The sequence below is a fragment of the Procambarus clarkii genome, chromosome 15 (assembly GCF_040958095.1).
Source record: "Procambarus clarkii isolate CNS0578487 chromosome 15, FALCON_Pclarkii_2.0, whole genome shotgun sequence".
In the NCBI taxonomy this organism is placed as follows: Eukaryota; Metazoa; Arthropoda; class Malacostraca; order Decapoda; family Cambaridae; genus Procambarus; species Procambarus clarkii.
The window spans coordinates 23,002,443-23,017,653 of record NC_091164.1 but is presented as its reverse complement, the minus strand read 5'-3'; the positions used below and the strand labels follow the sequence as shown (position 1 = coordinate 23,017,653).

The window sequence follows — 15,211 nt, the reverse complement described above, 5'->3', positions numbered from 1 at the left end:
GTACCCAGCAGAAGGAACCATGACACTATACCCAGCAGAAGGAACCATAGCACAATACCCAGCAGAAGGAACCATGGCACTATACCCAGCAGAAGGAACCATGGCACTATACCCAGCAGAAGGAACCATAACACAATACCCAGCAGAAGGAAACATAACACAATACCCAGCAGAAGGAACCATAGCACAATACCCAGCAGAAGGAACCACAGAACAATACCCAGCAGAAGGAACCACAGAACAATACCCAGCAGAAGGAACCATAGCACAATACCCAGCAGAAGGAACCATAACACAATACCCAGCAGAAGGAACCATAGCACAATACCCAGCAGAAGGAACCACAGAACAATACCCAGCAGAAGGAACCATAGCACAATACCCAGCAGAAGGAACCATAACACAATATCCAGCAGAAGGAACCATAACACAATACCCAGCAGAAGGAACCATAGCACAATACCCAGCAGAAGGAACCATAGCACAATACCCAGCAGAAGGAACCATGGCACTATACCCAGCAGAAGGAACCATAGCACAATACCCAGCAGAAGGAACCATAACACAATACCCAGCAGAAGGAAACATAACACAATACCCAGCAGAAGGAACCACAGAACAATACCCAGCAGAAGGAACCATAGCACAATACCCAGCAGAAGGAACCATAACACAATATCCAGCAGATGGAATCATAACACAATACCCAGCAGATGGAACCATAGCACAATACCCAGCAGAAGGAACCATAGCACAATACCCAGCAGAAGGAACCATGGCACTATACCCAGCAGAAGGAACCATAGCACAATACCCAGCAGAAGGAACCATAACACAATACCCAGCAGAAGGAAACATAACACAATACCCAGCAGAAGGAACCATAGCACAATACCCAGCAGAAGGAACCACAGAACAATACCCAGCAGAAGGAACCATAGCACAATACCCAGCAGAAGGAACCATAGCACAATACCCAGCAGAAGGAACCATAGCACAATACCCAGCAGAAGGAACCATAACACAATACCCAGCAGAAGGAACCATAACACAATACCCAGCAGAAGGAACCATAACACAATACCCAGCAGAAGGAACCATAACACAATACCCAGCAGAAGGAACCATAGCACAATACCCAGCAGAAGGAATCATAACACAATACCCAGCAGTAGGAACCATAGCACAATACCCAGCAGAAGGAACCATAGCACAATACCCAGCAGAAGGAACCATAACACAATACCCAGCAGAAGGAACCATAGCACAATACCCAGCAGAAGGAACCATAGCACAATACCCAGCAGAAGGAACCATAACACAATACCCAGCAGTAGGAACCATAGCACAATACCCAGCAGAAGGAACCATAGCACAATACCCAGCAGAAGGAACCACAACACAATACCCAGCAGAAGGAACCATAGCACAATACCCAGCAGAAGGAACCATAGCACAATACCCAGCAGAAGGAACCATAACACAATACCCAGCTTCATGGAACAGTAAGTACCATACCCACCACCACCACCATTTACATGGAACAGAAGACTCTTTTGGGAAATTTCCACACCAAATATACAAACTCTTATGTAACCACCTAAAGATGTCGTTAATTTACATAATTAATTCATAAAAAAGTTGCAGAAAACGCGGTTATGTTCCCAAAGTCGACTTCACAATCGTTCAGCCAACGTTTTGGCTAATTTATTATCAAATCTACCTGACTTACGTTTGGTTACACAATAAAATGAACTTACTAAATTAATTAAAGAAAATAAAATTTTGCCTTGAGGGGCGAGTTTATTGGGCAGTGCCACTCATCCTGTGATATATTGCCATACAACCCGTTCTCGCAAATTTAATAAGTCAATATTGACTTATTAGTTGCGTGCACAAGTGACATACTAAACATAATAGTTTCCCTTGAAAAGCTTCATAGAAAACACCGACCTTACCTAACCTACTTAGTATTTTAAAATAAGCATCTTATAGCTTCGTAATTACAATTGTTACTTAACCTATTATAGGTATAGGTTAGGTAATAATTGTAATTACGAAGCAATAAGATGCTTATCTTAACATACTAAGTAGGTTAGGTAAGGTCGGTGTTTTCTATGAAGCTTTTCAAGGGAAACTATTATGTTAAGTATGTCACCTATGCACATATTTAATAAGTCAATATTGACTTATTAAATTTGCGAGAACGGGTTGTGCCATAGCAGCATGTACAACACTTCCCGCTGGGTTGTTCATCCTGTCACTTGTACCCAGACACAACTTGAACTTGCCTAACTGTCTCAAGTGAATAGCTCCTCAAACAAGTAGATTATCATCTGTCAACCTTAAAATCTTACGTTATCCTGCGGGTGCAAAATGGGGGAATCTTTAAGAACATTATCAATATTTTACAAATAGTGTTTTCCTAATTCAAACAATGTGGGGTTTATTATTCTACACGTATTTCTAATGTCCCTCACGTGTTCACATTCTCTCAGGTAGCGGTAAAGGCAGTGTCCGTCACTCTCATCACAGATTTTGCAATTCCGCTGCTCAACTGTTATTTCCATTCCGAATCTTCATGGATATTTGTATCCAAGACGGATTCTTGCTATTACTGATTCTCTCCCACAGCCACTTTCTCTTAGCCCATAATGATTCGAATTGCCAGCTGCAACCATGTTGTACCATCGTACGGATTCATTGGTTTGAGCTTCTATCCTCCTTTCCTCAGTTACCTTGTCATGGTGAATGGTCCTGACAATGCCTCTAATTTGTAAAAGAGTCTTTGGCTATGAAGTATTCAATATGGTCTCCTTCAGCTCCTTCAGCAGCTAGCACTTCTGCTCGTTCATCCCCACATGTTCCAACATGGGAGGGGATCCACAGAAACTTGACGACTCTTCCCTGGTTGATTAGTACTCTCACAGCTCTCTTAATTTTAGCGACTATCGCAACATTACTGCCCGATTTTTACTTAGGCTTTGTAATCCTTATCTTGAATTAGTGCTGATCACTGTGCCATTAGTGTTTCGTTCAAGGAATCTAACACCATAACAATGGCAGTTAGCTCTGCTTGCGTTGAAAAAGCATAGTTCTCAATACGTGTTTTTCTTCATTTCTCGGTTGAAAGGTATTATTCCTAATTATAGTGTAAGCTGCACCAGCCCTGCCATTGGCAGGATTTGATGACCCGTCAATGTAGATTTGATCTAGTTCATCTCCGGCTTCTTCATAAATTTTCTCGAGATACATGTGCCTCATTTCTTGTGCTATCATGTTGGATTTTTTCGTTGCCATTTCATTGATAATAATCCTGAATGAGTCATCCTCCCAGGCAGGTAACCTCTCTACAGGCATGAGTTCACGGGCTTGCTATAGAAGGTGAGATTCTTCGAGGTAGCAGACTGATCTGTGATACCATTTTTGATTCTCCTGTTTCCTCCTGTAAGTAACACAGAACTCAGATTTTCTTGGCAATATCATTGTAATATGGATCTCTGGCTATCATTATGGGACTCTGGCTATCCTAATTGCAAGCTTAGCATTCAGTTCCTTAATTCTGTTTTTAACACTGGGGGAGGGGCAACTTCTCTCATAGAATAGGCATTTTGGCAGTTCTTTGAACTCCACGAATGCTTGTCATGGCTTTATTTTGAATGCTTTCAAGTTTTTTATATCGCTTTGGGAGTAGGTGCATAAAACTGGTGCGGCATAGTCTATGACGGAAAGCACATAGGCTGTGTACATCATTTTAAGCACGACAATAGAGGCTCCATGCTCATTCCAGGTCATAGTTTTCAGTGCCCTGAGTCGACTTTTGCATGTTCCTATGAGTTGATCGAGCTCCTCTTTCTTCCCCTTGTGAGAGACGACAATGACGCCAAGGTACCTGTAGTGGTCAACCCATGCAAGTGTTACACCATTAATTTGTAGTTCTTCATTTCTCCCCGCTTGTGATGAGAGTTTGCTTTTGTCTTGTGTGTAGAAAGAGTGAAACCGAGCTCAATACATTTCCTTTCAAGGAGTTCAATGGACTGTTTAATTTTTGCCTAGGTTGGGGCTTGTATTAGCACAACTTCTGCATACTCACTTGTTGTTTTCCTTCCGGAAAATCAATATTTGCAATGGCGTCATAAGTATGTTGAATAGTGGGCTTAAGACCCCTCCTTGGGGGTCCCGAGTTCCATATTTATCTTTCTTGAGACTGCTCCATTGAAGCCGACCTTGGCTTTCCTCCCTGTGAGGTAGTCTTCAACCCATTTCATGAGTTTCCCCTTGACACCCATGCATGCAAGCTCGTCCAGGATCGCAATCCCCTGCGCATTGTCCAAGGCTTCTTTGATGTCAACAAACAGAACGTACCTAGTCGTGCCATTATCCAAGTAATTAACTATACAATTTGCTGTGCTCCATCCTTTAACAAATCCATTGACGCCCCACCCCTAACCTGCCTATTTTGTGCAACAGTCGGTTGAGGATGATCTTTTCAAGCATCTTGCACGTGCATGACACGAGACTGATAAGTCTGTAATTGCCAGGGTCATTGGGCTTCGGTATGGGAATGATTATTGTGTTTCCATTGCGTGGGCAACACTCCACTTAGGAATGGTTTGTTAAACAGGTGACAAACAATGACATGTTAAGCATACTAAATTAATTGTATAGTAAATAGTTAGATTTGATCTCAAACTCATTCTTTCTCCCAAATCTCAAATATAAACAGATGGTTCTGGACCAGGGAGAGAGGAAGGAGGCAGCCATTGTACTGAGTGTGGTGAACGAAAGCGGGCCTCCCACAACACAAATTTCCTCCTGCGAGTTCTAGAAAACCGTGTGACATACAAGAAAGGAGTAAAGTCACTATTTGTTGCTGCAACTTGTAAGACAGGAGGAAAGTGCCACAGTTCGGTTAGTATATTTGCTAAGATTATATTGGTCAATTATTTCTGTGTCTAGGACTAATCGTTAGGGCATAGGAAAACAACACCCAACAGGGTAAGTTGTTCACTAATAATCACTCAAATTTCATATGTAACACTTGTACTTTGCAAGTTATTGTCAGTTTTTTTACGATATAACTTGTTGGCTGGTAAATTGTGATGCATGAGACGACAAGTTGAGGTGTACCACCCAGACGCCCTTAACACCTGTCCACCAGTTATACAGGTGTCCAAGGGTATCTGATGTTGGATGATCAGCCAACACTACTGAAACACCTTAAGCCATTAAATACTTTAACTAACGTAGTGTAATTTAACACATTAATAATTATATCTACCATTTAATTATGGTAAGATTAAAATATGAAACCCCCTAAAATATGTGAAGGAAAGTTTACTGGTGACAATAAATGCTAAAATAGTCCGTTTTGAAGAAATGACACAATTAAATAAAGTTTCTTGAATTAATAATCAAATCAATCACCGGTAGGTTTCCCCACATATTTTAACATTCTTTGAACTGGGATAGTCTAGAGACTAGAGTATTATTACATTAAATAATCAATGCATTTAATATTAAACTCATAATATTGAACATAAACAATTGAGAGGTGGGCCGAAAAAGCAGAGCTCATTCCCCACAAACACAACTAGGTGAATACATATCTCCAATCACAGACTGGCTAGTCAGTAGTCAGCCTCACAGCATTTTCGCTGAGTTTATCTGAGCATTTTCGCATTTTCACAGCATTTTTGGTAACTGTTATATCCGTGGAGTTTACCGCATACGTTAAAACCACCCAAATTGTGGCTATGCCTTTGCAGAGTTTATCCACATTAAATTTATGGTGTTTAATTTCACGAAGTCACTAATAAAAGAATAAATGGAGTTGCGCCCTAGCTGCCGTGGGGTGTGGATGTGTTGCCTGAACCCTCCGATAGTTGGTGGTTGTTTGCTGATCGGATGGGCATGTGGGCGTCCCTGCCCTCCCTGCAGTTGCTGCTTGGCTGGTGTTGACGTAGCATGCTTTCGATGAGAGGCATTCTTTCCCCTGTTGTGAGAGTGAACTCCGTGGGCCTGGAGTTTACAGGCCATGTTGGTTACCCTGCAGTTGAGCTTGTCATGTGTGACATGCTCCGTGTTCCGGTAGATGTCGTCTACGGTGTTGAGCTGGTAACTGCTCACCAGGTTATTGTCAAATTAGTGAGGAAGGAGGTGTACCATGAGTTCCTCCATCGTAACGTGGGGCGTTTCTTGTCGCTGCCAGATAGTGCCGGCTCTTTGACCATTATGGACCCTAGTGGTGTCCTGACATATGTGAGTGTGCATGGGGCGCCCTTGGAGTTTCCCGAGGACCTACTCCGGCGTTACTTCCAGCGGTTTGGCACTGTCGTCAGTGTGTGGGTGAACACGCTGTCCTCGGGAAGGTATACGGGTATGCATACGAACATTTGTACCCTAGGGATGCGCCTGAGGTTGGACATTCTTTCTTCAATCCTGCTTCTGGAGTACTACATCCGGGTATATTATGCCTGGCAACCCCATACCTGTTTTCGGTGTGACCTGTTGGGGCATCAGGCTGCCGGATGCTCTGGGGCTGCAGTCGCTCCTGTGAACCTGTTCCGGGAGGAGGAGGATTTCCTGCCGCTCCCTGTTGGGGTGGATTCCGTGGGCGAGGATGTGGACGTCCCGTTGGCTGATGCGGATCCCCCTGCGTAACCCGGCGGTCCTCCAGATGATGTGGCCCCTCCTCCAGGTGTTACAGTACCGTTGGCTGATCTTCCTGCTCCTGTCGCTGTCTCAGCTGCTCCCATGGGTCTTCCGCATGGTCTCTGCGAATCGTCGACGTCTTCATCTTCCTCGTCTCTTGCTGCTGCGACTGTCCCTGCATCCTTGCCAGGTGTCACGACTGTGCTGGGTGCTGGGCAAGGGGAGGCTGCGGAGCATCCTGATGTGTGCGGCCCGGTTCCCTCTGTGGTTGAGGCTGCTGCCATTCTGCGACGGGCATCGGTTCACACAGCTTGTGAAGCCCATCTTTCTGGGTCCACCTCCGGCTCTGAGGATGTGTGGTCGGAGCCCAAGCGTTCCCGGCGTTCCTTTACTGCCTGGGCTGATGTGGGAGATTTCGATGTCAGTGGGTCTTCGGGCGATGATGTGGTGGTTCCGGGTGCTTCGCGCTCAACGTCGATGGTGGTTGCTGACGTCCACGTGCTTGCTGATGCCGATGTTTGTGAATATGATTTACTTTCTGTTCTTTCTTCTGCAGAAGGTTCTTCGCAGTGGGGGTGTGGTCACTCCTACAGACGTGGGTGGTGAGGGTACTGGTGCTTCTAGCCATGGCCTCGTGCTGGTGGTGAAGAAGGATGCCCGGCGTGGGTGGGGGGGGGGTCCCTGCAGGTGCAACGTCCGGTGGTTGACGTGGGGTCCTGTGAGGCAGCGGAGGAGGCTCCCAGTGTGCTGCCCATTGCCCAGCCCATGGGAAGAAGCCCCTGCCTCTCATCTTGGCCTCCAGCATGGCGTATGATGATAAGAACCCCTTGCTGTTTGACATTGTTGACCGCATGCATCCTGTTCCATGGAGCCCTCCTTCCGTTTGGGTTCCGCGGGCTCGGTGTTTTGTTGTGGGTGTGCCGGAGTTGATGCCTCTTCCTCGTACGGTTTATAGTAAACCGGTACCGGATAACATCATGTTGCTTTGGGAGGCGTATTGTGTTCGATTCCCGGCAGTGGAGTGGTCGGATAAGTATGAGCTGTTTGAGTAGTCTGTGTGCTTGGTGTGTTGGGGCCTGTGGTTTGGTGAGCTATGTGTTGTACTTATTGTGCGCCCTTCACGCCGGTGTTAAATGTTTCATTCTCATGATCTTGTTTTATTAGAATTATTGTATTTCTTAGCATGCTTTGCATGTAAATATAATAATAAAAAAAATAAATGAATCAATACTACCAAATAACACCGAGGTTAATGAGAGGCCACCAACACCAATTGTATATAATTTCTCTTGAGTAGAAAATTATTTAACATATAAATTATAATCTCAATTAAAATACATTACAGTGGTCTCTACTGCACAACAATATTCTATAGCTTGTATTAGGGTAGAAAGTTACCATTGACTAGAGTTGAACGAAATATTGATCAACCTAGTCCCATTTATATTGACACTGACTAGTGTTTATTGGTCACCTAGTCCCATTTATATTAACATTTACTAGTGTTTATTGATCACCTAGTCCCATTTATATTACCATAGTCTAGAGTTGTACTAAATGTTGAACAACCAAGCACCATAATTGTGCAGACCCTTCTATAGGGTGGGACCTATACCAGCACAAGTTGTGTTATGTATCTATATTTATTTTCCTATTTTATATGTTTACCTATAATCATTTCACCTTTGAGTGTTAATAAGTGTCTCTGTACCATCCAAGGGTGATTATGATGGGCTAATTTGATGTACTACAACATTGACACTTATTACCACTCAAATCATTTGTGTGTATGATTATACATATATTACTTTATGTGCGAACCTACAAGGAGGTAGGATATTGTAGCCTAGTGATAGGATATAAACCCTACGTTATCACTACTCAATATTGTTCATTTCTATGAACAAATACCCTAGTTATCTTCACTTAGAAGCTATGGGATGATGTGAGCTAAATTAATCAGTCATAATGGCTGATCCACAGAGAATAAAGCATGTCAAAGCAGCAGAAAAGGTTCACCAAAAATTGCTCAACAAATGTGAGAATTTGTCACAAGAGTCTCCAGTTGATTTCATCCAGCCGGAAATCGATCTACGGGTGACTGATAACGAATCAAGTGAAAGGAATTATACAGTTATACAGTGATGCGCTCCTTGCTAGTAACACTGACCCCTGATGATATGGATCAAATCATGGCAGAACTGACAATGTATGAGTATCATACTCAGACTAAGTTGAATCTTTGGCTCAACTTACTAGGTGGGCATAAAGTAGCACCTAACATAGTAGTGTCTCCATCTAGTGCAGCACAGTCAGAGGCACGATAACCTCCACTAGACTTACCAACCTTTGCTGGACTGGACGCAGAAAATTGGGTCTCTTTTTGGATGTCTATTTACACTCATGTTCCTTCTAAGGCATCCATACCAAAGGTGACAAAGTTCACGTACCTTCAAAGCCTCCTCAAAGGGGAAGCCATGAAGGTTATAGCTAATCTGTCTCTTGGTGAGGACACCTATGACATAGCTATACAGTTCTTGAAGGACAATTACTACACCCAAGAGCTTAGTATAGCTAATGATTTCTATCAATTGATGGATTTAAATCCTTCCAGCAATCGACCAGATACTCTTTAAGACTTTAGGTTAGAAGTGGAGTCGCTTGTGAAATCCCTTAGCACCAAAAGTGATGTGCAGAATTCCGAATGGTCACTAAAACTGTACATTCAGGGAAACTTCCTCGAGATGTTTTAGGAGAAATCTGCTCTCACAATATGACGGACATCCTATCCCTAAATGAAATCTTCGAGGGATTGAGAATAACTGTCAAAAGAATGAAAGCTCACAACAAAAATAAATCAGACACTGAAAAGTCATTCACTGATAAAGCAGTTAGACCAAAGTGTACGACAAGCACTCCTACTAAATCTAAATCAACCACCTCCACTCCAAGGTAGAAATTTGGCAGTGTGAGCACATATGCAGTGGGTCCCTCCATGCCTACAGTTACTGTGTCAGCCAAGGCAGAGACTTTCAAAGGTACTATAGACTGGATGACGTGTTTGGTCTGTAATGAAGAGTATTCCATATTCCACTGCACTAATCATATTACCCTGATCATATTACACGTGTAAAGCAATTCAAGGAGTTACATAAATGCACCAGGTGCATCAGGTCTCATAACACCGATACCTGTACAATCCAACTACGCACCTGCAACAGGTGCAGTAAAGGGCAGCACGATTCAGTACTGTGTGGGAATATTAACATAAAGTCCCTTAATGCCAAAGTGGAAGTCGAGACTTCCACCACCGTCCGAGACTTCAAAGTACAACAGGATATATGTGTCCAATCGACAAATTCAAAGAATAATGCGATTTAGCCAACTGCCCAACTTACCCTTAAAAACAGAAGGGCCGAGGTCAACACCCACGGGTTATTTGACCAAGGGTCCCAAAAAACATTTGTTATCCAAGAAGTGGCAGATAAATTAAATTTAAAACCTGTTTCACAGGTAAAACTAAATATAACAGGGTTCTTGACTAACACAGCACCCCAAGTCTATAAGGTGGTCCAACCACTAATACGTTTAGGTGTTTATGCCCGACTTGTACAGGCCTTTGTAGTAGACAAAATTCCCTCTGACCTATATATTTATGGTCTAGTGACAACAGCCAAATTCCTACAAGAAAAGGGAATTAAGTTGGCTGACAGCAAAATCACATCTGACCACTTCTCCAACATTGGATTCCTTGTAGGTGCAGATTATTACCATAATTTCATCACTGGATAAACAAAAAAGCAGAGAATGAACCTGTTATTGTCTGCAGGAGGCAATTTCCTCACAGGCCCAGTATTGAGTCTGAAGCAACCCCACACCTGTAGACAACCAACAAGTCAACCCAGTGATGGTTGCATGATTAGGCAGAGAATAGTCACCACATAAGTTCAGAGACATGTCTGAAGATGAGCTTGATCCCCCAGTACATACATTATGGGATCTAGGCACCTTAAGCATCGTTCCTGAACAACCTAGTCCAGATAATGATTGTACATAGAAACAATACCTGGACTCAGTTGTCTACAGGGACAACCAGTACTGGGTCAGGTGACCATGGAAGCTGAATCCTCCTCAGTTGCCAATAAATTATTTCATGGCACAAAACCAATGAAGGTCTCAGGTGTTGCACTTAAATAGACAACCTGAGAACCTGAAGTTGTACCATGGTATAATCCATCAACAACTTGATAACAAATTCATTGAAGTTGTAACCAATGATGACCCCTAAGGAGGATATTATTTGCTGCACCATGCAGTACTGAAAAATTCAGCCACTACTCCACTGAGAATAGTATTTAACTGAAGTGCTAAAACAAAGCAGAATAGTGTCTCATTGAATGACTGCCTTCAAACTGGCCCTAGCCTGACTCAAAGGCTGTACGATGGGCTGTAAAAGTTCTGCATAGGGGACTTGTGCATACACCGCCGATATAAGTAAAGCATTCATTAGAAGAGGCCTCCAAAACGAGGACTGAAATTACACCAAGTTCCTATGGATAAAGATTCCTAGTAATCCAAACAGTGAAATAATCAAATACAGGTTTGCTTCAGTTTTGTTTGGAACGACTTCTTTACTGTTTCTGCTTCAAGCAACATTAGACACACATTTGAAGACGTCCAATAGCCCAAATAAAACTGAAATTTGCAATAACCTGCAGGTAGACAACTTCCAAGGAACAACCAGGAGTGAACTACTAAACATATATAATGAGGCCAATCGAGAGTTGTTGGAAGCAAATACGGCTCTCCAGTCATGGTCCTCCACTAATGTAAAACTAAATCAACTAATTGAGTTAGAATTTCCCGACTACCAAGTACCTCAGAGAATGAGAGTAAAAGGAGTCGAATGGAAAACAACATCTGATCAATTAACAATAAAATTGGTGGAGCCAGTAACCACCAACATAACAATGAGGAAACTACTATCGCAAGTCAGCAAACTCTTCGACCCCCTTTGAGACTATTAAGTCTCATCTTGATAAATCTTATTTCTGTGTCTAGGACTGATCGTTAGGGCATAGAAAAATAACACCCAATAGGCTAAGTTGTTTACTAATAAACACTCAAATTTCATGTGTAACACCTGTACTTTGCATGTTATTGTCAGTTTTTTATGATATAACTTGTTGGCTGGTAAATTGTGATGCATGAGACAAGTTGAGGTGTACCACCCAGACGCCCTTAACACCTGTCCACCAGTAATGCAGGTGTCCAAGGGTATCTGATGTTGGATGATCAGCCAACACTACTGAAACACCTTAAGCCATTAAATACTTTAACTAACGCAGTGTAATTTAACACATTAATAATTATTTCTAGCATTTCATTAAAATATGATGCCCCCCGAAATGTGTGAAGTTACTTGTGATAATAACTTATAAAATACATTCCACTTAGAAGTAATAAATAGAAGTGAATACAGTTTATTGAATTAATAATCAAATAAATCACCACCAATCTTGAGGGTAGATTTCCCCACAACTCTTCAAGCAGCTACTTCAACCTAACCCATCTCATATGCCATGCCATACAAAACACTTTGTATGGCAATTATGGAAGTTTTTCTTTGTTTACTATCCTATTCAAGAGAAGAAACTACACTTAAAAGTTAACTTTGCAGTTTAGATAAAAACAACAAAACCGCTTTTATGGTTGGTAGAACGTACTATAAAATGCTTGAAAAAGCGAGCAATACCAATAACAGATTGCAATCGGATTTGTGTATTTTGGTTTCATTGGGCAGAACAAGAGGACAAAAGCTGGGAATGTTATATAAGGGATGACCGTGGGTCTAACAGCCCGTTGCATGTAGGCCCGCACAATGGACACGGCTCCTGAATATACAGTTGCCAATCCCACGCGGTCACTACCAAATATGTCATCACAGATTGCAACTTTTATTGCCTTGTGTATTTGTGTAGTGTGGCGTACAGTCCCGCCGGTCTCTCCTGCCTCGCGCCACAGTGGTCATTGGGCACGGACTTGTTATGAACCTTGCTGGAAGGAACACGTGCGTGACTGTCACGACCAGACTGGCACTCAGGAACACGTGTGTGACTGTCACAACCAGACTGGCAGTCAAGTACACGTGCGTGACTGTCACGACCAGACTGGCACTCAGGAACATGTGCGTGACTGTCACGACCAGACTGGCACTCAGGAACATGTGCGTGACTGTCACAACCAGACTGGCAGTCAAGTACACGTGCGTGACTGTCACGACCAGACTGGCACTCAGGAACATGTGCGTGACTGTCACGACCAGACAGGCAGTCAAGTACACGTGCGTGACTGTCACGACCAGACTGGCACTCAGGAACATGTGCGTGACTGTCACGACCAGACTGGCACTCAGGAACATGTGCGTGACAGTCACGACCAGACTGTCACTCAGGAACATGTGCGTGACTGTCACGACCAGACCGGCACTCAGGAACATGTGCGTGACTGTCACGACCAGACCGGCACTCAGGAACATGTGCGTGACTGTCACGACCAGACCGGCACTCAGGAACATGTGCGTGACTGTCACGACCAGACCGGCACTCAGGAACATGTGCGTGACTGTCACGACCAGACCGGCACTCAAGGTGCTTCTGGATCCCGGTTGAGAAATATTGAGAGTTGTTTTAACTGGTTGGTGGTGTGCGAGAGCTGGGAGACCTGCCGCTTTAACTGTTAGTTCACTGAAATTTGCGACAGTTCTGAGAACTGTCTTCTGAGCACAAGGCATTATAGACTTAGGGCCGCAACCCCGCTGTAGTGACTCGGACCGGCTGAGTCACTCCCATTCTCCCTCCCTCCTTCACCTTCCCTCCCTCCCTCCTTCACCTTCCCTCCCTCCCTCCCTCCCTCCCTCCCCTCCTTCACGTTCCCTCCCTCCCTCCCTCCTTCCCATTACCTCTCCCTCCTTCACGTTCTCTCCCTCCCTCCTTCATCTTCTCTCCCTCCCTCCTTCACGTTCTCTCCCTCCGTCCTTCACGTTCCCTCCCTCCCTCCTTCCTTCACGTACCCTCCCTCCCTCCTTCCCATTATCTCTCCCTCCTTCACGTTCTCTCCCTCTTTCATGTTCCCTCCCTCCCTCCCTCCATCACGTCCCCTCCCTCCGTGTCCCAAAACATGCAATATACGCAATATAAGTCTCATTAAAATGAGACTTATATAGACAAACTTATTGCATAAAATTAGAATGAGAATACATATAGAAAAGATAACGATTATAGACAAATAATATCATGAAGTAATTTTCCTTCGACAGACCCAGTGACGCTCCTGTATCACAGTAACTCTTAACACTCAGCTCCTGTATCACAGTAACTCTTAACACTCAGATCCTGTATCATTCATGTCGTTTCTACGGGAGTTGAAATACTTATCAACACGCAATGTGTTCGTGACAGGAACTCTTTAATAATTCCCAACATTGAGCGGCGAGTGTTCTTGTCTTCCCTCCTGACTACTTCATGTATGCTCTCCCTAACACCTGCGGAGTCATTATGTTCATCACTCTTTCCTAAGTTGTATTTCCTGATGGTCAAAGTGGTTTTTCTGGGAAAGTATAAGTGGCCAGAGATAAGTGATTCTGAAAACGTAGCTCCTGGTGTTTCGCTGGATAATTGTGCCTCTTAAGTCTCAGGATTATAATTTATGTGTGACAATTTGTTTTTTCCTTCAGGTGAAGGTGTGGACATCAGGCTCAGGATTCACAGACACTTAAGTGTCAATACACGAAGCCTCGATCACGGCCCTGGAAACACAAACCGAAACTGTCTCTATTTTCTGCTTGTTACAACTTGTAATAAAGTTGTTACATCTTGGCTTAACGTGTTTATGACGTATTAGAACGTTGTTACAACTTGCTATATTGGTTGGTATAACTGGTTAGGAGGTATTAAAACTTGTTCGAACGTTGTACCAACGTCGTAGTTTCGGTGTGTGTTTGGGGGGGGAGGCTTTGGTTACATCAATTCAACAGGTAATGAACCGCAGTACGCTAAAGTGATAATAATATTAATTTTGTGTTGAAAAAATCTAAATTCTAAAGCTGTATAATATATATAGACTAAACCACCAGACTGATGTACATCAATCTGGTGGCTTAGAAGATTGAATTGAAAGATGTACATGTTTCGAAAATGGATCGTACAGTGCGTGATGTATCCCTGACCCAGGCCAGGGAACACCAGCCCGTGTGAGGATGGTCTCCCTGAACACCACCATAACATTTCTTACATCAGTAAAACAGCTCACTAAGTTCTCCACTTGGCGCTCACAGACTCCAGCAATTCCCTGGGCAAGAGGCTTGTTCAATATGTTGTTCTGTTGTTGTTGTTGTTTAAGATTTGCTACCTGGTACAAAAGTTCCAAGTAGCACGGGCTATGGTGAGCCCGCAGTCCTGCGTTGTTCTATTTTTTTTTTTTGTATATACAATAGTTTTTACAATGTTGTAAAGCCGCCAGCCCGTACAGCGCCTCGAGCAGGTCCTTAATCCTAATA

At 43.4% G+C, this 15,211-nt stretch overlaps 1 protein-coding gene across 1 annotated transcript; it reads left to right on the top strand.

Moving 5' to 3' along the window:
* The first annotated feature begins 100 nt into the window (after positions 1–100).
* LOC138364983 (paternally-expressed gene 3 protein-like) lies at positions 101–9,290 on the top strand. The gene is made up of 5 exons (XM_069325074.1): positions 101–1,505; positions 6,095–6,340; positions 6,680–7,170; positions 8,638–8,751; positions 9,072–9,290. The coding sequence occupies exons 1-5, from the start codon at positions 101–103 to the stop codon at positions 9,288–9,290; spliced, it is 2,475 nt and encodes an 824-aa protein (XP_069181175.1).
* The last annotated feature ends 5,921 nt before the right edge of the window (positions 9,291–15,211 follow it).